This window comes from Pteronotus mesoamericanus, unplaced genomic scaffold (assembly GCF_021234165.1).
Source record: "Pteronotus mesoamericanus isolate MK-2021 breed Mesoamerican mustached bat unplaced genomic scaffold, CSHL_Meso_final contig_101, whole genome shotgun sequence".
Lineage (NCBI taxonomy): Eukaryota > Metazoa > Chordata > Mammalia > Chiroptera > Mormoopidae > Pteronotus > Pteronotus mesoamericanus.
The window spans coordinates 2,861,879-2,884,693 of record NW_026555001.1 but is presented as its reverse complement, the minus strand read 5'-3'; the positions used below and the strand labels follow the sequence as shown (position 1 = coordinate 2,884,693).

The 22,815-nt window shown below is 37.9% G+C and overlaps 1 protein-coding gene across 3 annotated transcripts in view; it reads right to left on the bottom strand.

Moving 5' to 3' along the window:
* Positions 1 to 22,815, bottom strand: part of PREPL (prolyl endopeptidase like) — a 36,688-nt gene that overhangs the window by 6,099 nt on the left and 7,774 nt on the right. For all 3 annotated transcript variants that reach the window (XM_054567100.1, XM_054567116.1, XM_054567108.1), the window contains 9 exons: positions 17,989 to 18,111; positions 16,737 to 16,803; positions 15,727 to 15,933; positions 14,590 to 14,725; positions 11,130 to 11,346; positions 10,416 to 10,601; positions 4,980 to 5,177; positions 2,569 to 2,744; positions 1,162 to 1,378 (listed from right to left, as the gene is read on the bottom strand). In XM_054567100.1, the coding sequence (XP_054423075.1) occupies positions 1,162 to 1,378; positions 2,569 to 2,744; positions 4,980 to 5,177; positions 10,416 to 10,601; positions 11,130 to 11,346; positions 14,590 to 14,725; positions 15,727 to 15,933; positions 16,737 to 16,803; positions 17,989 to 18,111 (1,527 nt within the window). The remainder of the gene's footprint in view (positions 1 to 1,161; positions 1,379 to 2,568; positions 2,745 to 4,979; positions 5,178 to 10,415; positions 10,602 to 11,129; positions 11,347 to 14,589; positions 14,726 to 15,726; positions 15,934 to 16,736; positions 16,804 to 17,988; positions 18,112 to 22,815) is intronic.

Below are 22,815 nucleotides of genomic sequence, written 5' to 3'. Positions count from 1 at the left end.
CTTAGGTCTACCAGGTCAGACATAACGTGCTCCAAACTCTGAATGGGCAGCTAGTGACTCAAAGAAGTCAGGACCACGGAGAATTTATTATGGCAAAACTGCCACAGCTCTACTGAGTTTCTAGAGGCAACACTAGCAGTATGAGGTGACTTGTGCCTGGCAGTGGTGGCAGTGAGAGCTTCATGGTACATTTTGGACATGTTGCTGACCGTGCAGCCTCTAAGGCTAGTTCTATACCCACCCTCGCCAATTACGCTTTAATAAATCCCTTTTCTGCTTAAATTAGTCTGGAGCCAGTTTCTGTTGCTTCTGATTAAGAGCTCTGACTCATATACAGATACTCTGTTGTTGGGCACATAGGTGGATTCCAGTCATTCACTATTATAAGCAATGTGGGATAAATATCCTTACATATACATATCTGATTTCCTTCCCAATTTCTAAAAGTCAAAGGTTAGTTGCATTTTCTTTATATTGTAAATAGTTCTGCTATTATAACTTTTGTGGGTAGGTCTTTCGGCTTCTACAATTAGCATTTCTATTTAAAAAAACAGATTTAAAGTTCAGGATTACTTAACACATTTACTTAATACAAACCCACAGTGTATACCCAATACCCTCAATAAAAAAAAAAAAAAATCTAAAAATTCTTAAAAAATGCCCCTCCCAGTCACTGTATTTTCTACAGTATCTACCCAAGAGGCAGGGGGATGACTGAGGTGGAATGAGCGGCTATGACTTCGTCATTCTGGGTATCAGGAAATGACTATCGAGCATTTTCAGAACGGAGCAAGATATTTCAATTAAAGTGCAGAGAAACTGTCCCTAAGGACCATTTAAGAATGGAGTATCTAAAAACAGGGAGCCCCCAAATCCAGAACTGAAATGCTGATGGGCAACAGAGCCTCAAATTGTGGGCATTCTACAGTCACAGTGTGCTCTGCGTTCTTTCCATGTTACCAGAACGCTGTCAGGGAAGAGCAAGTAAAGGGTAAATAGTTAGATTAAAATAACTGCAGCCGCTCTCCCAGAGCTAGAATTCTGTGTTGAAAGGCTTTGTTAGGCTCATACGCTATGGTGAAACATGATTTTTATCCCTTAGGGCCGCCTGTGGCTTCGTACCTCCCATTCTGTAAATAGCTAGAGACAGCGTGTACTCACCTCCAAAGTCACAGCTCTCAGGAGTTCTGGATTAGAATTGCACAACGCTCCCACAAGCACCCCTCCAGCACTGAAAGCGGTCAGCGTTGTTAGGCTTGGCTGAGAAAAGCCTTGGCCATGAAGCGTCTTAATGCAAGCTTCTAAGTCAGCGAGGCCATTGAGTTTTTTAGTTAAACGGCCATCAGCGTGCCACTGGAGGCCTAACTCACCACCACCCCTGAAATTAAAGGGCAAAGAGGTTTTAGTGGGGGAAAAAAATGAATAATATAGGTCGGGGGCCAGCAAACTATAGCCTGTAGGCCAAATCTGCCTGGGGGCCTGTTTTTGTATGGCCCTTGAGCTAAGAATGGTTTTCACATTTTTAAAGGCTGGGGGAAAAAACCCAATGAGGAATAAGTAGCAGAGACCTTATATGGGCTGTAAAGCCTAAAATGTTGACTATTTAGTACTTTAGAGAACAGTTTGCTACCCCCTGATATAGACAATCAAAAATTGATTCAACAAATATGTCCTGAGGGCCTGCTTACTATTTACCAGCCATTGTGCTAAATGTAGGCCGTAAAAATAGAAATAAGCAAAAATCCCCTCCCCTGGAGAAGATCATAATTTTGTAGGGGGAGAAAACAGCTACCAAGCCACGTGCTGCTGCTGTAACACAAGTGTATTTAAAGTATCACCGAAGCAGAGGAAAGAACATCCACTTGTCAGGTTAGGGGCATATTCGTGAGTCAGGAACATGAATGCTTAAGACAGAGATAATACCTAACCTGAGTCTCGAAGGAAGAATATGAATTCCCTGAAGGCATCAAGACACAGCATGTGCAAAGGCACGGAGGGCTAAGAGCTTGTCACCTGAAAGGATGTAGCAAGGCTGGGTGTGTAGGATGCATGTGGCGGGGGCCCAGGATATGCTGGGGAGTGATCTAGATGCCGCTACAGAGACAAACGAGCTCACTGGGATGTTAAATGCTGCGCTGAGAAATTTGGATTTTATTATGGAGATGGGGAGGTGGTGAAAGATTTTAAGCAGAAAAGAAATAATATTTGTGTCTTGAACACAGCTAAAATAAAATGGAAGTTACAGTGGAAAAGAGTTCAGCTTAAGAGGAGGCTATTTTAGAAAAACCTAAACTCAGGACAATTAAATGGAAATAATAATGCTACTAAGTAAGAGATTGGTATTATTCTAAAAATCCTAAAAATCTGGTACAAAATCCTAAAAAAAAGTACCCTTTTGCTTTTTTGGATCAACTAATGTTACCGGATCGGGTTCCACCAGCCTAGGTTTAGGAAAACATAATTTCAACAATACAGATGGAAAGAACAAACTCTTGCTCCTGACGGTTATTTTGGGTATCTGCTGCAGTGCCCCGGCACTCATACACTAGGGTCAACGTGATGACTCACCGAACGTGGCAATATGCTAATATCCATCCATCGTCCACCAACACCCGCCTTTCAGGCCTGAAATTCATTTTCAAATCCATTCCGTAAGCTCCATATACATGCACCAGGAGAGGTTTTTTCTGCAAGTCCTCAGAATCCGTTTTGTGGAAAACAGTCATCGGTACTAATTTTCCATCCTGGAAATGAAGATTTACTATGCATATAAAGAAGAGTATTTTAAAACAGTTTTATCCCCTATTTTGTGTCCTGCCTATTGATCTTGAGCAGAAACATCCTTTAATTAAGACAAAGAGTTATGGTCTCTAAATTCTGTCCGGATACTTATTTTCAGCTATTTTGCTGACCTATGATATTAACTAGAAAAGAGCAGCAGGACTAGGACTTGAATCCACTTTGTTAAATGAAGCTTTTCGTGACAATAAAGTGATTTAGAGAGTTCTCCACTACCCAGTGCTAAAATTTCTTTCTCCTTTACGACAAGCCCGAATACCTGTTAAGGTTAGACATACTAGCCTAGCATTCTTCCTGTACCTAGGGCTACACGCTAGCACTTCTCATCTTAAAACATCTGCTGGAGTGTGGTTGGTAGGGTAATAATATTGGTGTAATAATTTATCGTTTTAATTTGAACATTTCACCTAAAATGTCATATGGTGTGCCTGAGTGTGATATTGTTATGTTACAGAATTACATGATTATGGTCTTGTAATAAAAGATTTTGTAATTATAAAGGGGCATTACTTGTGCTAGACCCTGTATTTACAAATAAGCAAACTAAGTAAGTTTTAACACCTCGCTTTTCTGTCCTCTGTAGGCAGAATTTTCAACATTAGTACCTGCAACCTTGAACTGACCTTACTGATATCCACCCACATCCTCTTCAAAGGCCTACTGAGCTTTATTTTTTAAAATGTTTAAAAATATGTTTTTTAAAAGAATTTTTTGGTTGATTTTAGAGAAAGAGGAAAGGAGATGGGTATCGACATGCTGCTCCACCCACCCACACATTCATGGGTTGATTCCTGCGCGTGCCTTGACCAGGGATCGAACCCTCAAGCCCAGCACATCTGGACAACGCTCCGACCCAGCTACCCAGCAAGAGCTGTAAGTAAGTTTTATAAATTTTAACACCTGAGGTACTTTTAGGGCAAGTAACTATTTCCCAGTGCAGTGCATATTCATCAATACCAACTGACTGAAACTAGGAACTCTCTGGGCACACAAAATTAAGATAATCTGAACTATTGCTAATCTTCTTTTCCTTGAAATAGGGTAGGAGAGTTGGTTCTCACCCTGCTTACAGAAACCAATGAAATAGTACTAGTTTACAAAAGGAAAAGAATATAGCCAAGCCGCTCTCCCTATTTTTTTAAAAAAAGAATTTATTAATTTATTTTTAGAGAGAGGAGAAGGGAGGGAGAGAAACATCGTGTGAGGGAGAAACATCGATCCATTGGTTGCCTCTCCTACATGGCCCCACCGGGACGGGACGGGAGGAATCCATAACTCAGGCAGTACCCTGACAGGGGAGGCAAAGCTGCGACCTCCGCCTTTGTGGTGCGATGTCCAACCAACGTGCCAAACCAGTCAGGGTGTCTCCTATTTTTTTCACTCTCATTTTGAAAATTTCACTTTGGAGTACCAGAGAGTCATCTCATTAGGAGGAACTCTTCTGGTTATCATTCTTTACCACACTAAACTTGTTACAACAGTGTAACTTCTCAATACAATTCATTCTTATACAATGATGCAGATTAATTTCTTAAAATAATTTTGGTCTTTTCCTACCTTTGCCGCCTCCCCTACTTCAATGAAACAAACAGAGGGATACTTGCTGGTAGAAAACGTATGGGGAGGAAGGAGGCGGTCAGGGTGGGAGCCGGTCCCGCCTGGGCTGGGCCCCGGGTTCGCCGGCTGCGCATAAGCGCCTGCAAAGTTACAGCAGCCTGTGCCTTCAGCGGCTGCTGCCCTTCTGAAGGGCCCCTTCGCTCTCCGAAAACAGCTTCCATTGGGGGCATAATAATTACAATGCTTTGACGGTATAAATCCCATTGTTTGTAAAACAAAACCAAACCTAAACATACATATTCTGTTGACAAAACCCCCCAAATCTGGAAGGTAATACACTAAGTGGTTGACAATGATTTTTTTTTCTAAGAGGTAGAGTGCAGTCATTTAAACGTCATATATTCCGATTTTGCATTTGTTGAAATGAAGGGCTTGATGTGCTGGTTATAAATTTTTTAGTCTTTAAAAAAACAAAAAAAATCCATGTATCCCCTGAAGTCATTTGGGTCTTACTGTGGAATGGATCCACTTTACAAAATTGATTTACCAGCAACTGCACGGTACTTGACAAACAGTAGGCCGTCAGTAAATGGGGGCTGAGAGAGGAGATTATAAACACTTACCTTGCTTTTGGCTTCTAGGCGTAAAACACGACTAGTCTTTGTGATTGGGTCTTCATGCCCAGTTTCCTCAAACAGCTTGCCTTCGGCAAACTTGTATGTGTAATATTTGGGGGGACGTATTGGAGAGCAAAGCTGAAAGGGACAGTTCTTTGGGTCTGAATTTGTATCCATTATGAATCCACAGGCCCAAGGAGGGAGCTAAAGAAATAAAAGTTATTTTTACTCCTTATCTAGACACTAAGTATCATTAATCTAGACACTAAGTATTATTAATTAATGAAATTCCTGGGTCTGCTCCAAACAAGATAATGTGAACATTAAGTTTACTTCTTTCCATTATCACATAATGCTTCATTAGGATTACTTTAGCACAACACAATACATTTCATGTAAAAAACAAACAAAACTCTACACTAATGACCAATAAAATAAGGAAAAATGATGACAAAATGCTTGTGATTCTGGATTTACATGAAATCTGTAATAAAAGTTTATTTTGGGGTATAAACTTGGGTAATAACAGCAAAATGATTTTTTAACTGAGTGTACTGGGGTGACACTGGTTTGCAAAACCATATAGGCTTCAAGCGTACACCTCCGTAGAACACCGTCGGCACATGGCCCCGGGCGCCCACCGGCCGAGCGGGGCCCCCTGCCGTCCCTGTTCCCCCCCTCTGCCCACCACCACCGCGCCCCACCCCCTTTCGCTCGGCCGTCACCACAGTGCTGTCTGTGTCTCTGTGTTATGCATACATGTTTTTTGGCTGATCCCTTCACCTTCTTCCATACAGTGCCCCACCCCTCCTTCCCTCTGACAGCTGCCAGTCTGTTCCATGTATCTGTGCTTATGTTTCTATTTTGTCCGTCAGTTTATTTTGTTCATTAGACTCTACACATCAGTGAAATCATCTGGTATTTGTCTTTCTCTGACTGGCTCATTTCGCTCAGCATAATAATCTCCAGGTCCATCCATGAATAGCAATATGACTAATAAGTGCAAAATCAAATAGTAATTCCAGAACTGAGTGACACCTCCAAGACCTCTGTTCTCATAGAACAAGAAACCGCTGACATGTGTTTCTCATAATTTACCCACCAGCCCGTACTCCGCGGCCCGGACAGCCACCGTGATGACAGTCATTATTCCAGGGCTACAAACTGGCTCAGCAGCACTGAGGCATTTACAATTTGTGTCTAACTTCAGCTCCCGGGCCAACCATTGTGCAGAACAAAACCCTTCCTGTACATTCACTCTGAAAGACGCGGCGCTATTATGATTAAGATCCTTAACTTAAAAAAAAAAAATAAAAAAAGGAGAGGAATCAAAATTTATTCTCTCAGAGCAGCAGGATCCTGTTCAAGCCTTCCACTAACATCCTTCTTGCACCTTTTAAAGAACTCTGGTAAGCAGGCTGACAGTGTGGCAGAAATGGTACTGAGTGAGAGTCAGATCGTTGAAAGAAAATTGCCTTTCTTTTCCTGAGTAATTGTAGAAAGAGCAAATTCCTTCGAAAATCAGAGGTCTTGGCACAGCAAAGTCCCTGGTGGGTGCTGTTCAGAAAGGGTAGGTGGGGGAGGTGTGCATTAAGAGGGCACCATTTACCTTAGAGAGACTGCAGCCAAAGAGCTTATGTTTACAGAGCAAACTTCTTGGCACTAATTTAAAAAAAAAACAACTCTTTTCCCCAAACACTAACGAGGACAAACACTGGCTGTGTTTCTTTACAGGAGTTCCCATTTACTCTCTTCAGACTGAGCATTCTTTTCACAGACAATGTATTTAAATGCAAGCCATAACCAGAAAGAAAAATGTGGTCATGAAAGCTGGAGAACCTGGCGGCGTGTGTGAAGCGAGCACACGGAGACCTTGGCGGGAAGCAAAGCAGCCCTGCTGCTGGCCTTGTCTCCGGGCCGCGGGCTGCGGGCTTGTGCCCTCAGCCCACACAGACACCAGTGTCTTCTTTCCTTTATGAGGCTACAAGCTTCCGTGTGACGCCTGGAGTGAGCTGTTTCAGCTTTACACCAAGTGGTTCAAGAAACCAACAGGTCTGTCTTTGGGTGTATTTCTTAAACTAATGGATCAAGGTTAAAGTTTTAATCATAACAAAAACTGTTCCAAGGCTACAGACTTTTTAAAATCTGTCCAGCTCATGCAGAAATAAGGTATTAATGATCTCAAGACTATCTTAAGCTGGATTTCCCATATGGATAAGCCTGCAGCATCATTCATGTACATTAATACACAGCACCCAAGAATAACTGTAAGTCGGCCAGGTAACATGCAGATAGGTATTTCTAGATACTTGACAGAATAGCTTCAGCTTTAGTATCTGACCAGCAAATCACAGTCACTGCATTGAAAGAATGATTAAGATGTAAATGCTGAAAGCAAGTTGGCTGAAGATTGCTTATGTCACCAAATAAATTGATGTTAGCACAAAGTAAAAAAATTCCCAATTTGCTTAAATTAAATATCACAACCAATTAAACTATCTTAACTTTTTATAAAGAAAATATATTACCAAGAAATACGGATGACATGCTCAGCAACAATAGGAGACAAGCATATTAAGGATTTTACATTTCTATTGCTGAGATTGAGTTTAAAAAGATATTTTAGTCAAGTGCCCACTGGACAGAGATGTTACAACAGAAAATACTTTATAACCCACTCATAGTTTGACTTAAACATTTTGTCCTTTGTATAAGGCACTGTCGATGCATAGTAAGCAGAGTTATGCTGTTAACAAAAAGGCTCTGATCCATGAAACTCTCTGTCAGTAGCGCCTGGAATAGAGCATTAGCTTCCGTGTGGTGACAACTCAGACCATTACACGTGGCATAATAGGTACCACAGGTTGAAAGGGTCAGGGAATGAAATGGAGGACACAGAATAAATTAAAGATATGATGCCTGTTCTAATGGAAGTTAAAGCCATGAAAAATAGAAATACTTAAAAAATATAAAAGGTCACATTTACTTAGAAGTCAAATCTTATTATAACAGAGTAAACTCATGATATTCATAATTTTTTTGACAGAATTTCGTTGTAAGAAATGTATTGCCAGGAATGACATATTTTCTCCCACCTCTATTCACACAGACTGAAGTAAGAGAAGACGTTCTGCCAGTTTCCCAACTAAAGATATCTGAATTTGGCATCAAATAGTAAGTGAAAAAACACATTTTGAATCCAGTCGATGAAAGCAATAAAAATTCACTAAAGTTAAATCACCATTTTTGTTTTAGGGCAACTATATGAGTCTTCTAAGACATCAGACTTTACATGAGGTAAGTGGAAAATTTTGGTTGTTTTAGGTCCTTGTTAATTTCTTATACTACTATAACAATCTCAAAACTAATCTCCCTGTGCCGTATCTCTTGTTGCTTCAGTGCACCCCAACGCGGCTGCCACAGAACTTGACTCCTCAAATTATTCCCTGCCCCTAAATTTCAAACTTACCACCTCTTCATAATTTATGCATAAATTCATCACTTTGACAGTCAAAAACTGTCAAATCATAGCTTCATCTCCCCAAAATTTACTCTGCTTCAATAAAATTGAATTACTAGCAGTTTCTTGAACATTTCTGAACTTCCCCAGCCTTCATTTGGTAGACTTCTCCTGGAATACCATTCCCCTCCCTCCCCTTCAAAATCCTCTTCCTCCTCTTTGGCCTTTCTCGAATGCTACTTCCTCTATCAACAGCTTTCCTGGGCCTTCTCCTTCTCCTTTGGGGCCCACAGCACATTTTGTGTTTTCAATACCACTTATTTGTTTACTTTATTACATTTTCTACTAACTATACACATTATTCGCATTTTACCTATATATGTTTCCACTAATGTCCTTGTCCTGTCTGAGGAATTCAGGATTCCCCATTGCATTCAGCTGTCCTGTCTCCTCAGCATCCTCTGTGAAAGTTCCTCAGTCTTTCCTCGACTTTCCGGACCTTGAGGTAATTTTGACAAGTACGGAGCAATTATTTGGTAGAATGTCTTTCTATTTGGATTTGTCTGATGTTTCTTCATGAACAAATTGAGGTTATATATTTTTAGCAAGCATACCAGAGAGGAGTACATGTCAACAGATTTTACCACCTGTGATGTCAACCTCGCTCTCTTGCCAGGTTTTTCACTATAAAGTGCTGTTTTCCCTTTTGTAATTCATAAATATTTTGTGGGTGATACTAGTCTTCTTAGGAAGACTAGAAAAATAATCTATTTATCCTTAAACTTAGGGCCACTGATTTCAGCCTCCGTTGGTGGAGCCTGCCTATAACAATTACTGTGGTATACTAACAGTGATTCTTCTATCTCCTTCGTTCCTGATGCCACTTATTTAAATCCCCTGTATACATGCTTACTCTTTGTGTACTAGCCGAATCTCATGAAAAACTGTATCCTCTTTAGACCAGATACTTTGTCCTGCTGTCTTTCCACTCCAGAGTGCCCAGTATGGAACTTTGCACACAGAAGTTCAATAAACACCCAGTGAAGTTACTGGAATTGTATTAACAGAAATTGTGAAAATAAGGCCGTTAAAGTGTAAGTGGTTTCTGCTTGCTGGTCAATTGGCTCCACACCTCTTTCTTTCTTTCTTTTCTTTTTTTTTTTAAAGAGGGATAGTGGGAGGGAGAAAGACAGGGAGAAACATCGATGTGTGAAAGAAACACTGACTGGTTGCCTCCTACATGCCCGCAATTGAGGACCTGGCTGTGACTCAGGCATATGCCTGGGAATCGAACAAGAGATCTTTCGGTTCGTAAGCCTATGCTTAATCCACTGAGCCACACCAGCCAGGGCTCCACAACTTTTTCCCTATCAAGTGAAATGGAGGCCTCTCCTCTTCCCTTCAGAGCCTGGTATCGTAACTCACGTTAATGCTGCTTTAAAACGGGGCAATAAAGGTGCCATTGTAAGTTCTCTTATAGAAGCAGATTCTCTTTTCCGGCAGCCACAAGCAGTACCAGCGAGTCAGCCTGCCGGGCAGCTGTGCCGGCCTCACAGCTGTGTCATAGGAGACCACTGCCACCCCCTTGTTGACAGAAACCAAAGTTCACCGTTCCTGATGCCCTGGGTGAGAAAACTGGCAAAGAGATGATGTGACACACTGCAGTTTTGGCATGCGAGCCGTGGCCGGAACACAGCGGGCATGCCCGCTGTCCCTACTCGGGGTGGGGCGGGAGCAGCAGACAGTGGTTAGGCATGAGCTTCCAGGCTGGCCTGAGTTATCACCTGTATCTGAAGCTGTAGAAATATGTGATATATAGAGAGAGACATACTTGCTAAATCTGATAAAGGCCTACTATGCTAAATTCCATTTACATTCTTTTAAGAAAAAGTACATTGCTATTATTCAAAATTTTATGTTCTGGTTAAGCCAAACTGCATGTGTTTTGGTTAACAGTATTGTCTTTTGATAATTAAACATACCTTTAGAGACCGAACTGAATCATCCGCCAGACCAATCACGTTAACATAAAGTAGGTTGCTGTGCTTCAGGAAGAGAACACAGTGATCCTTAAACATGTCCAAGTCTACGACTTTGGTATTTCTCTTCATTGTGAAAAATAAATCCCAGTTCATGATAGCAGGTGTATCTGCTGCTGTTCTCATTAGCTGTGTGGAACAAAGGTAAGACGAGATCTAGGTAACAGAACATGATGACTCCAAGATCCAGAATTCATAGAGGAAACCACCAAAAACTTAGACATACTAGCCTTCGCTGTTCTGTGGGGAGCTGAGAGAACAGCTGTTTGAGGGCGGAGGCCGGCCGCCAGCACTGAATGAGCCCAGGCTGGTCTGCTGGACGCCTGAGCGTGGGCACTGAGAGCCAAGGCCGACGGACACAAGGGCTGCCTAGCCGAGCACGGCTCCAATTGCTAACTCAAAAAAAGTCACGAATTTATAAAGGGTTGTTCTTTTAAGCTAAGTTTGGCTTTGATAACTATATACTTAGGATATAGTATGTTTGCTTTGCTCGTCTTTTCAGGTACAATTAAAAACATATTTATATGTTTTTATTTTTTATAATATGTAGAGGAATTAGCTCTAAGGGAAGAGAAATGGGATTGGTTATGCACAGGAAGGTAGCATCAATTTCTACACGTTACCAAAAGTCTATAAAACAATGAACTCTTGTATCACCTTGAATTCCGTGGGCTCGCCGACATTAGTGAGAATGTATAATTCATCATCTCTGTGTTCAACGTAGTAAAGGACCCCATGTATTCGCTTCTGGATAAGTACTGGTGGGTCCCAAGGACTTAGGCCATCTATCAACCACACTTCAGAAGTGGTCTTGTTCATGATGTTTATGGTGAGGAAACGACTATCTTTTGTAAGATAAAGGAACACAAAATAGCTACAGAGAGAGAGAGGGGAAGAGAAAGAGAAAGAGGGGATGTGAAAATCCAATAAATTTCAAATGCATGCTACCTTGTTAATGACAGCATCTCACAGGTGGTCAGCACAGATGTTTAATTTATAAAGCAGAAAGAAAATAAAAACAACTCCTTAGTGAATTCTGCTTATAAACTAAAACACTAATATTTTTCTAATTCTCCCCCCAAATATTCAAAATACTTTTTCTCTAACATTTTGTTAGAAATGTTTTCTCTAACATTTTTCAAAGACGCAGAAAAGTTGAAAGAAATGTAAGGTAAATATACCCATATACCTACCACTGAGATTCAATCGCTATTAACATTTTACTGTATGTATTTTTATCATGTATCTATGCACCTTTTTTAAAAAATTCATTTCAAGGTGAAGTACAGACATCACATTAATATTGATAGATTATAGGGCTTTTTGCTAAGAAGAGGACATAAACTTCCTAGAGGACACATGTAATTGTAGGTTAGAAAAGGGACACAGTTTACTTTGTTTTTCCTCTGTATTCATGATGGATTTCCTTTTTTGCTTTTCTCCTAGTATTTAAAACAAAAAGGAACAGTAGTCAGGAAACAAATCCTCACAATCTCACTAACCTAACACATTTAAAAAAAAAAAAGGAGGAAGGGAAACGTTTTTTTATTTTTAAAATTTATTTTTGGGGGAAAAAAAAAAAAACAATATATTAGTAGATGATAAAAAAAATAAAGGTTAAAAAAAAAAAAAAAAAAAAAAAAAAAAAAAAAAAAAAAAAAAATTAAGGAAAAAAATTTTAAAAAAAAAAAAAAAGGGAAAATTGGCATAAAAAAAAAAAAAAAAAAAGGGGGGGGGGGGGGTTTGTGGTTTTTTTTTTTTTTTTTTTTTTTTTTTTTTTAATAATAAAAATTTTTTTTTTTTTTTTTTTTTTTTTTTTTTTTTAAAAATATAATAAAATTTATGGTTGATTTTAAAAAAAAAAAAAAAAAAAAAAAAAAAAGAAAAAAAGAAGAAAAAGGGAAAACGGCCCAGGGGGGGGAGGGGGGGGGGGGGGGGGGGGGGGGGGAGAGGGGGGGGGGGGGGGGGGGGGGGGGGGGGGGGGGGGGGGGGGGGGGGGGGGGGAGGTGGGGAAAAAATTAATTAAAAAAAAAAAATTGGCATAATTATTTTTCTGTTTTTTTCCCTTCTAGTATTTTTCCTTCTAGTATTTGTATTTTATGCATGTCTTTAAATAGATGCAATTTTGGATTCTGCATTTTTTGACGTCACATAGTATCAGCATCTCCCCCACTTTAGTTGTATAGTCTTGCTGATCATTATTTTTAATGACTACCTAATATTCTGTCAAGTATCATAATTGTTAAAATTTTAGCTTTTAATGTAATAAAGGATATAAAAGGCAACATATTCGTGAAGATAGTTTCCCTCTCCCTGACCTTTACAATTATTTACTGAGGATAAACTTAGGAATGGAAATACTAATTTAATGATTAAGAGTACTTTTATGATTCTTAATGATTATAATCAAATAGTATCTTCAGAGCCTTATAGTAATACATACTGACACAAAGGATGGCTCTAAATGTCATTTACATGTTTCCTTATTATAAAAGTTAATTCATACTAAAAATACTGAAAAATATAAAGCTGTGAGTTATCAGGCATACATTTAAGGTTCTTGGAAAGTACTGTGCTATGTAGATCAGGGTTCTGCATGCCAAACTAGGCTTAAACATATTTAATTATGCTTCATTCCCTACGGGGAAGAAGCAGCATGCTAGAAGCCAAATACTTTCCAAGAATCTTCAATATATACATAACTTGCTTAATCTTAGAACTTAAACAGTAACAACATATAGCAAGCAAGTACCCTATTCAAGGGATAGCTCACCGGGCCAGTTTTGAAGTTTTTTGTTTTGTTTTTTTGATTTCAAGCTTTATTCACAAGGTGGAAAATGACTCATAATCATAAGTCATTGATATAAAAAATAAATTACTAGCTTAAACTATCATCTCCAGAAGAGATCCTTGACCAGTGACACATAAAACAACAAATCATATGAATAAATAGTTTTGGGTCCAGTGAAGGTAGCTCACTTGGTTAGAGTGTTGTCTTGATACATCATGGTTGCAGGTTAGATCCCTGGTCAGGGCACACACAGGAAGCAACCAATGAACACATAAGTATGCAGAACAACAAATCGATGTCTCCTCTCTCTCCCAGTCCCCCCTTCCTCTGTCCATCCCTCTTCCTCTCCCTCTAAAAACAGATGAACAGAAATTAAGAAAAAATAGTTTCGGTAATTTTTCATTGAACCAATCATCATCAGAAAAAAAGCAACAACTGCAGCTCTGGGCCAAGAATGTTAGTTCTGTGGGCTGGAATAATGTAATTTCTCAAGACCTCAAATTGTTAATATAAACTGGGGGGTGTACAAGATTTTAAGGTCATTGCCAGCTCTGAAATTTTATGAAATGAAGGGTTAATTTTCTTGGTATGGGTATTGACTTCACTGCCATAGGTTTGCTTAGTGTTAAATCCCATCTTTTTTTTTTTTCTTGCAAAATCTGTTCAGATGTTGTCCAAACTATATAGGTGAATGATGTATCAGGTGACAGGACCCCTGTGTTAAGAAAGAATGTTTCTCATAAAGCATTTGGAAACATATATCTGGATAAGAGTCAAGGGATTTTGCCAGATATGTTTACCATCAGGGCACATAAGGCATGTGTCCTGGAGATGACTAGGAAATAAAGAGAATCAGCTTTGAGGAAGAATTAACAAAGTACTGCGGAAAGTAAAATTTAAAGACCAATGGCTATCATGGCTCAAAGCAAAGCAATTTAAAATTCAGCTCATTTGTATGAAATGCGTAGTGAGATCTGTGCCACCGACACCATGGTGTCTGGTTATGACTTAGAATTGCGGTATGACAACCCTATTAAATGTCTCATTAGCAGCTCCTCCTACGTCACAGTCCAGGGAGAATGTTAGTAGCTCTTCGTTTTCAGTCTAACGATGTACTTGTATTACTATGGAGTCTGAATATAATTAGGCTCCAATGTTGAAGCTTATGCTCACCTTTGCCTTCTTACATCTGGTCCGGCCAAAATCAACATTTTAAGTCAACCAAGAGCAACACTTAACATCAACATTTTAAGTCAGCCAAGAGCAACACTTTGGATAATTGGAGAAATACTTTGGAGAAAAGATTTCATTGTATTACTCTAGTACCTTGGGTCTTTTTCTGTGTAAAAACGTTCATTACGTTTGTTATCACCAAAAGTGGCTCGATACACATCATGACAGCGGAGGTTCCTCTGGAAAGTATAGAATAGAACATCCTCCTCCTCCTCATCCTTTACCCATTCTGGGGGGAAAAGAATGAAAGAATTATGCATAGCCACCTACTAACAGTTAAAAAAAAAGGCACTGTGCATTCTAACTTTGAGTGTCAAAGAAGAGATGTTTTAAGGTTAGCCCTGGAAATCTAAATCTAACATGGTTTTGACTATATATAACCTGTGCTCCATATAAGCATGAAAGCTTTTCAGGGAGTAAAATACTAACTACATCAATTCTAAGTTTTCAAGGAGTTATCAGTCTCAGGGTACTCAGGTCTCTAAATATGAGCTGCATGTTCAATATTTAGGAAAGACTTCGGTGAAGTCGTATCTGTTTTTCAGAAGACGAATTAATGTTTAAATCTACAACCTCTGCCCTTAAGTCTGAGGAAATAGTAGAACATTTGCTCTCATGCCTAAAGGTTTTCTGTCTGCCTTCAAGCTACAGGTTATCTCAAACTACCAAATACACTTCCCCGCTGGAGTTTACTTGGTCTTACCAGAGCTGTCAATGGAAGTTCTCACACGATCATATCATGACTGCCACCTGGCTGACAGCGACTGTAAGACATCGCTGTATTGTATGCATCCTGACTTTGAGGGGTTAAAATGTACAAAATTTATGTCTTAGGATCAATTGGATAGGGTATAATTTTAACTCATGGCAAAGGCATTTAGTTTTTAAACAGTGGGGAAAGTTATGTCGGAATATTACAAGGGAGGATAAAGTATGAACATATGTATTACTCAAGGATCAGTGTCAGAATTTAAAGTTAGCCCTACTAGTGAAAATATCACAACTTCTGTTGGTGAACTGGTAAGTTCAACATGCTCTGAAGTTGCCCTCCAATTTGCTATTGGATATATCATTAAAGAAGGGAAGGCCTCCTGAAGAGGAGGCACACAGCAAGGTGTGGCGTCCAAGGGCGTACGGTGATCCTGCACTCGCTCTCTCATTCACTCACATCAGTAACGAAATTGTTTCAAAAGTGTGAACAATTTTCTTACTGTCGCTTTGTCAACATACCAAAACTGGACACATTTGGGAAAGAAGCTTCCATTACAGGCTGATCACTGAGCTTCACTACTATACAGGTAGATGCTTCAGAATCTTCAGTTCTTATCTTGGCAGCTACATATTTTTCATCAGGAGCAACTCTGATACAATCGATGAAGGGCTGGTCTAATTTAAGGTCCTCCAAATTGAACAAAACTTCATAATTATCATTGTCTGCTGCATAAGGAAAAGGATGAAAGAGGTAACATCACAATATGTATTTCAAAATATTTTAAAGTGCACTTCCAAGTTTTAAATTAGCATTGCTATTCTATAAGATGCTACATTCTGGCTTCCTTCAGCACTGATGGTGTCTTGATTTGCATAGAAACTGGCATTAGTTATTTAATGCTATTTAATACTATACTATGCATCAACTTGTGATATAATTTGGTACTATTATAGTCTAGTATTTATAGACCATATGGAAACTAGAAAGATGATGTAAATGACATTGAATAATAAAACAGTACCTAGCACAGTACCTGGGATAGAGCAGACACTCAAAAACATGCTGGTGCCCTGGCCGGTGTGGCTCGGTTCGTTGGAGCACTGTCTTATGAACTGAAAGGTTGCAGGTTTGAACCCTGGTCAGTGCACTTATCTAGGTTAAGTGTTTGATCCCTGGTCAAGGTACATGCAGGAGGCAACCAATTGATGTTTCTCTCACTCTTTTTCTAAAAAGCAATGGAAAAACTCTCTAAAAAGCAATGGAAAAATGTTCTCGGGTAAGGATTAAAAAATAAAAAAGGCTGGTTTGTACCTCTATTCTTCCTGTCAAAGTTTTTGAGTGTAGTAGTTAACTGTATCTTAAACAAACCCAGATATTAAAAATTAGCCCTTTTAAAAAAATTCAGAAATAATCTAAAAAATATTTTCTATTTTTAGAAAAAATATTTGAGAATTTAATGTCAAATTTCCTATGAAAAATGTGAAATCTGAAAAATCAGAGTATGTTAAAAGGAAAACCTGTGGTATACCTTCTTCATCTTTTGAACGAACCAAGCAGCAACCCTCTTGATAGTAAACAAAACCACCATGTTTAACCTGACAATGAAAAGAACAAATTTTTTTAATAATAAAAAGAAATTTAATGATTTAAACATGATTTAACTAACTTTTTAATGGTCTGACTAGTCAAGATGAAGAAATAAGATCTCTCATAAAAGCAGACCTGTTGAAATTTATGAATGAGCACACAAAAAATATATAACATGGATCACATTTTAGAACATAGTGGTTAAGAAATGGTTTTCATATGTTCGCAATCACTGAACAAGTTTCTTATATATAAACATAAGAGGCAACAAAGAGAAGACACAATGAAATCTGTTTTGGTTATAAGACTGTGCAAAGCATTTTAGCTATATTTTAGGAATTTCTGGTATCTCTATAGTGGGATTCGATTAACAGAGATAAAGTGGCATCTTTAAGATAATCCAAAATGATGCAGATGAGGAAACCGTGGCTCAGACTGAGATTCTTTCCTCTAACATATGCTGTCACCACCACCTGCTCATGGTCTGATTTAATTCTACACAAAGCATCTCACCTTCTGTGGGGTGACAGATATGTACAATTTGAAACTGAGAGAATGAATACCTACATACTAAATGCAACAGATTGATGATATGATTTCGGGTCGCTTTAGACACATTTATTACCTGCACAGTAATGGAATAATTTGGAATCTGTGATTCTTAATATATTGCTATTTCCATTCTACTATGTATGCAATTTTCATTTATAAGTTGTGGTTCTGTTTTCCAGTCTTACTGAAAAATTTTCAACATGCATTTTTAATCTGTTTCAATTAAATATTTATGATTGTGTTAACCATAAAATTGTCAAATATTTGGCTTTTTATATTACACTATTTAAAGTATAGTGCAGATAGAGCAATCAAATACTTTTTAAAAAATACAGAAATATGACTTAGTTTCATTTGAACTTATTCTTGGAATTATTTTTAAAAATCTAAAACAGAATTGTTTTTTTCACAAAACTAGAATTAACAAAATACAATTGGAAATTCATCTTGGTTTTGATCTTTATAATTTATTTTAAGGATCCTGCTATGCTTATTCTTTGTTCTTTAAGTTTTTAAGCATATTTTAAAGGTGAAATGCAGTCTAATTTTGATGTTGGATTACGTCTATAAATCACAAGGTATATCATTTACATCCTGACCTGGTAATACCAGATTTTTAAAAAATGTCATAAATAGCCTACCTCTGCATTGATGATTTCATATTCTTCTTGTGGCTGTGTTTCTAATTTTGTTCTCACTTTTTCAAATGCATCCATGTTTTCTAAAAGGGATGGTTCGTTTTCTTGTTTAATTGGTGGAAAATCCTGGAAAAAGTTTTATTGGTATGATCATAATATTTCAAACTTGAGGGGAAAAAACCCGTTGCTTTTAAAAGATAATTCTTATTTACTTTTCATGCAAGTACTACAATGTTAGGTTTATAGCTATGATATAGTATGCGTTTTACAGATCTTAAATACTGTTTTTCAAGTCCACTAAGTGATCTTTCCCACTTAAAAATGTCAACAAAAAAATGAGGTGGATCCTTGAGAGCTATACTAGTAATTTAAATGAAAAAATCCTAAAGATGTGGAATTATCAAAAAGCACTATGGGAAATACTATGGGAAAGGTTTATAGAAAATTAAGCTGAAAAGGAAATACTATCAATGTTTACATATTTAATTATCAGAAGCGAGAGGTAAAAAAAAAAATCTACTGAGTTTTATAAAGTACTAAAATACTTCTTAAGCGGAGGGAAATGTTGAGGGGAGAGGAAAACAGTATTTTTATTAATAAATGTTCACTATTCACAGCAAGAGTTATGATAAGAAATTGATCCTCCTTTATATCTTCATTAGTCATGATTTTCTTCTCTCATGGGGCTAAGGAACCCCCCCCCCAAATAGAACTGTTTATCGGATCAAAAGGTGAATTAATGCTTTATAAAATAGAGCTCCACTTTGAGTTTAAGGAAAAAAATAATATATTCACCTTATAAAAGACGGAACAAGAAAAAATAGTGGAAAATTAATGAATATGAATAGAGATACAGATAAATGCTAAAGAAGCACTCTGTCTCATTGGGAGTATCTAATAAGCTAAGAACTTTGGTTGGCCTCCATAAATACTATATGTTATTACAATTTATATAAGGTAAAACCTCAGTTGAGAGATAAAAAAAAAGTTCAATAATTCAGCATTCTACAGGTTTGCCTTGTTTAAGCAAAAGAATTCTGGCCAAGACTTTCAACATCAACTTTCTGCCAAAGATGACAACCGTACAGTGATTTGGACCAGAGGGGCGCTAAGCCTTCGTAAGGACCTCCAACAGCTGGCAAATTGTTACTGTGCGAGTGAGTCCATGGTACTTTACCAACACTGTAGAGAATGCAGGCTATAAATACAGCTTACATCACAAATCTAAAATTAAACACACAACTAAGAGAGAAAAATCATCAAAACAAATTAAATGGAAAAACAATCACTTTCAGAGTTTTTCCTCTAGAATTTCTGAGATGCTTTATGATTTGGATTAGATTCAAATTAGCAACAATGGCTGTTACGGTAGAGTCTAAATCACTGTCTCTATGTCAATCATAAAATTAATGTGCTACCTAATGGAGCTGAGGCGAAGATAGTTTAACTTTCAATTTTAAGACAGCAGCATGTACAGTACCACTCCACGGGGGGGAAAGAAGTGCTCCTTCCCACTGCAAAACCACTTTAGGAGTGAAAACTTACACAGGAGAATGACATTTATAAATTCATTATGGTAGAAATGTTTAACTCTAAAGACAGAAAAATGGCACTGTAGAGAGATACTAGACTGCTGTTAGTCAAGATGGTGCCATGAGCAAATGGTTAATTCCAAGCCTCAGGTATGGAGAGTAAAAAGTGGGCTTAGGACATTTTTCTGCCAGAAAGCAAAAATGCTCCAAGATTAATGGAGACTTGTCAAAATGACACAAGGGCCAGTTTGAAGGGGTTCCTACTAGCCACATTTAGGACAATTTGAGCATCAAAAGGAATAGCGACTATAATTGATTATAATACACTGAAAAAAAAATTCACAAAAACTTGAAAACAAGTATAAACCACCCCACTAAACTAAAATAAAAAAATAAAAAGAGGGTACAACAAAAATGGAAACTCTTATTTGTGGATTAATTCCAGCTAATAAACACAGAAAGAATAATAGAATTAGAAAAATCATTAGCAAGCCCCAGTGAAAGAACTGATTAGGTTAAAGATCATTAGTGGCTGTTAAACTCATTAGGTGAAATTATGTTGGGTAATACAATATTTGCACAATACCAAAGTATTACCCTACTGCTTACTTAGCATTTGCAAAGGTAATCATGCCCCTTTAACGATGGAGAGAAGCAGTAGTTATCTCCCTATCCAAATAGTGAGCATGATAAATAGTGAGACAATCAGACATTATGTCAGCATTTCAATTTAAGAAGACAGAAAAAGAGGAGGGTAAACCTAAGGGGAGTAGGAGAAAGGAAAGATTAAAAAAATTAATTTGTTTCAGTGAAATTGATGAAAGAGGGGATCAATAGAATACAAAGTTGGTTCTTTGAAAAATGTTCTAAAAAAAGATGTGTATAGCAAAGCTGATTTAAAAAAGATATAAAGAATATCAGGAATGAAAAAGATGGCATAATTAGACATAAACTAGAGATTTAAAAAAAAAAATCACAAAGTTCTTTATGCCAATACATTTGTTAACAGATAAAATGGGTAAGTTTTCAGAAAATAAACGAGTTACCAAGGCTGACTCAAGAAACCAAAATGCTGTATAAACCAATAAATATCAAATAAATTATATTGATAATTAAATGTTCCCTTAAGAGACAGCAAACCCAGACACTTTCCAAGGTAACAGGTAATCTTTTCACATGTCAGCTATTAAAGAAAAAATGCTTACTACTTAAAACTACTCAACTCAATTTTATCAGGAAAATATAACCTGGTACCAAAACTGGTACCAAAACCATTCAACATATGACAATTAAAAATCAATCTTATTGTATAGATTAAAAAAACCTAAAATAAAACAATAAATCAATGTATTTTTTAAAAGCATAAAACAATTATAATAATAAAACTCTATGTAACCAAGAAGGATTTATCTTCAGACTCAAAGATCGTTCATCATTAGAAAAATGTATCAATGTAATCTAACACAAATTAAGGAGATAAATCTTGGGGTCATTTCAATTAATGCAGGGGGGAAAAAAAAGAAAACACCACACTTAAAAAAAATAATAAAAGCTTAAATTAGGAATAGTGAGAACGTCCGTGAGTTGAGAAACGGTCTCCGTATTGACACACAGGACCATAGTAAACCTGTAAATAACACACCCAAAGTGTGTTCATATTAGTACACACCTTACTAGCATCTGTGAAACACTTCTCAAGAATCATTATATTCATTCAAAATACCTAGTTATAGTTGCTGTTTATTTTGTTATTCAAAAGTTAAATTGTTAAATGAATGTAATGGTTTCCTTTGCTCCATGCCTCCAATTCCTTTCCTCCCCCCTTCTCTGCAGTCCAGTATGATTTCTGCCCTCTTCTCACTCTACTGCTCGCTCTTGTCAAAGTTACTGATGGCCACTGCAATGCAAAGAGCAAACGTTAATTCTAGATATTTATACTGCTTGAGCTACTGGCATCAAGGCACAGCTGATCGCTTCCTTCTCTTGATGCTCTTCTTCACTTGGCTGCCAGGACACCTCCTTCTCACCGTTTTCCTCCTATTTCACTGGCCTTTCTCAGTCTCTGCATCTGGTTCCCACTAAACTCTTTGGCTTAACACTGGCATGCCCTGGGCCATGAAAAAAAGAACCACCCTACAGTCTGCACTAATTCCCTTGGTGATCTCATCTAGCCTCATGACCTGAAATGCTATTTATATGCTGAAGGCTTCCAAATTTTTATCTCTAGCCCAAATCTTTCCCCTGAATGGGCTGAACTTGTATACCCACTGATTACTCAATATCTCTACCTTGATGTCTAATAGGTATGTCAAAAAATGTCTAAAACTGAACTTCCAATCTCCCCATGTATCCTTCTCCCCACAAAAATCTGTTCTTCAGGCAATTGCTCCTGTCCTCATAAATGGTAACTGTCCTTCCAGCTTTTTGGGCTTAAAAGGCTTAAAGTCTTCTTTGTATTTCTCGTCACAACCATGTGATCTGCAAATCCTGTCAATTCTAAATTCCAGGTATATCTAGATTTTGACTTCTTCTTTCTACTGACTACTTGCACTGGTGCGACTCTGGTGGTACCAGTATAATTTCCCCCTTGGATTACTGGGGGAGGCACATGTTCTCTCTGCTTCTGTCCTGGCCTCCCACAGTCTGTTTTCAATAAACAGAGCCCAACGTCAGGTCATATCACTCCATGCAAAATCCCTCCAATGGTTTTCTCATCGTGCTCAAGAGGAAAAGCAAAACTCCTCATAATGAACTACAGGGTCCTTGTCTCCTTCCTGTGCTGACCTCACTTACTACCACTCTCTTCCCAGGCCAATTACTCTGAGCCACAATGGCCTCTTTGATGTACCTGAAGCTATTGCTCAACTGTCACCTCCTCATATTCATATTCATTAACTCACATTCATAATTCAGTAAGTATGGGGTAGGCTTTCCTGGACTACCCCACGAGAATAACAATCCTCCCTATCTCAACGTGGCCTATTCATTCCTTCCCTGCCTTATTTTATTTTTCACTGTAACCATCACCTCTCACCTACTTTGTATTTTACTCATATATTTATTTTTCTCTCTCACCAACTGGAATGGTAAGCTCTGTGAAAGGAGGGATTTTTGTTTCTTTTGCTCAATGCTCTGTACCTGCCAGCTAGGAAGGTGCATATAGGTGTTTAACAAATAATTGTTAAGTTGAATAAAACACAAGACAGCACAAAACAAAAATTTAAAAACCTATGTAACAAAAGACATTGTAATCAAAGTGAAAAGACATAGCACACATAAAAGACAAAGGACATGTAAA